Source organism: Rattus rattus, unplaced genomic scaffold (assembly GCF_011064425.1).
Source record: "Rattus rattus isolate New Zealand unplaced genomic scaffold, Rrattus_CSIRO_v1 flattened_line_202234, whole genome shotgun sequence".
Classification (NCBI taxonomy): Eukaryota; Metazoa; Chordata; class Mammalia; order Rodentia; family Muridae; genus Rattus; species Rattus rattus.
The window spans coordinates 734-2,425 of NW_022652212.1; the positions used below are offsets into that span (position 1 = coordinate 734).

At 45.4% G+C, this 1,692-nt stretch overlaps 1 protein-coding gene across 1 annotated transcript; it reads right to left on the bottom strand.

Annotated features, from left to right (window-relative positions):
* Positions 1-605: 605 nt before the first annotated feature.
* On the bottom strand, positions 606-961 carry LOC116889817 (small integral membrane protein 14-like). The gene has a single exon (XM_032890660.1). It carries the CDS (start codon positions 914-916, stop codon positions 617-619), a length of 300 nt encoding a protein of 99 aa, XP_032746551.1. The 5' UTR covers positions 917-961; the 3' UTR covers positions 606-616.
* Between the last annotated feature and the right edge of the window lie 731 nt (positions 962-1,692).

Genomic DNA, 1,692 nt, shown 5'->3' on the forward strand with positions numbered 1-1,692 from the left:
ATCATGTTTACTTAAAGTATTCTTTATCAGAAATTTTAATGGGAATTTAAAAAAAAATCAGTAAACAACCAAATCGATTTTCCTATTCTAGCCATATAAGCCAGCTGGACTTTGTAAGAAAAATGATCTAAAGCATCAGTGTCAAGGACTACAGAAAACTGCCACCCACAGGTAAACTGTCACAGTAAAGTGACTACAGCACGGCTCTGTCACTCATACCAGACAACCCAGAATAAATACCTTATGAAAAGAATTAAAATCTATCCAAATCACTTAAAATACTTAAATGCAGAAACCTTAATTTTCCTTCAGTTGGGCCAGAAACCACCACAGATGCTATGGTCAGGGTTCCAGGGAGAATGAGTGGAATGTTTAAGCTTAGGCCAACCAACACAGTCCTCGACTTTTCAAAGAAATCATTTACTCAGGTATACTGTAAAAAAGGACTGTGGCAACACAGGAAACAAAGGCAGTTGGCAAGTGAAACTTCTAGAAGCTCATGAAAACAATACCAGCCAAACTGCAGGTGGAAAAGGAGAGACAGGTAGTGCCAGGTTATCTTCAGTCGTTTGGTCATGCAGGGTGTCAAACAATCGCTGCTTCCCACACCAGGATGTTAGCCCACAGGAGGGGCTGGCGGGACCTGACCACTGTGAGGACTGGAGGGCTTTCCAGGAAGGCTGAAGCCTCTCAGGTTAGGAGGCCTCAGTAGAAAGAGGAGCACAGCGATCACCATCCAGGCCACCAAGATCACAGTGATGCTGATGCCACTGTCACCGGAGGGTCCTGGCAATTCCCGAAGGCATTCTGTGTTGGTGCAATAGGACTGGGACTGCCGGAGCAGATTGATGAGTCTTCTCATAGCGCGTTCATGAGAGCAAATACATTCACAGGGATCAAATCCTCCTTCAACCATGGTTGGTTACCAGCTTGATTTTACTCAACTCTTTAAAGCCGCCCAAACAAGTGGTGGGTGGGGAGGGTGGTGGCCTGGAGTGTTCTGGACGCCCCTGTCGCTGCCGCTGCTGCTGGCCGCCAGCCTCCGCCCCTCCGGATTAGATAGGCAATGTCACTCTTAGCCCCTAGACCCGGATCTGTGTTTTGCCTTTTGTATGGGTGGGTGGATCACGAGGTTGTCAGGTGTGCGCAGAATCTGGAAGACGGCTTTGCCTATCGAGGTTGGTGTTAGTCTTTGTATGGTTACCAGGAACCAATTCCAGATCCTCTAGAAGAACAATAAGTGATTTCAACTGCTGTGATATCTCCCCAGCCCCTTCCTCTATACTTTGATCTTTCTTTCTTTCTTTTTTTTTTCCAGAGCTGGGGACCGAACCCAGGGCCTTGCGGTTGCTAGGCAAGCCTCTACCACTGAGCTAAATCCCCAACCCCATACTGTGATCTTTCTGTAGTCTCTCTGACTCCATCTGCCATAACGAAGACTTCATCTCATAAAGCACTGTGGACAATAGCTACTGTGAAAAAAATACCATAAGTTGACAGAGCCTCCATTTTCACATAAATATATAAACACATAAATACACAAACATACCCAAAGAAACAAACAGACACACATAACACACACACAGAACACACAAAGACACACACACACACAGCCCAAGTCATCATATTCTTTAGTAATTCTGTCCAGAGCAGAGTGGTTATAGGGATAGAAGAAAGTACAATTCCCAGCAA

Excerpts from the sequence above, each read along its gene's own strand:
- LOC116889817 (XM_032890660.1), bottom strand. The coding sequence starts at position 916 with ATGGTTGAAGGAGGATTTGATCCCTGTGAATGTATTTGCTCTCATGAA.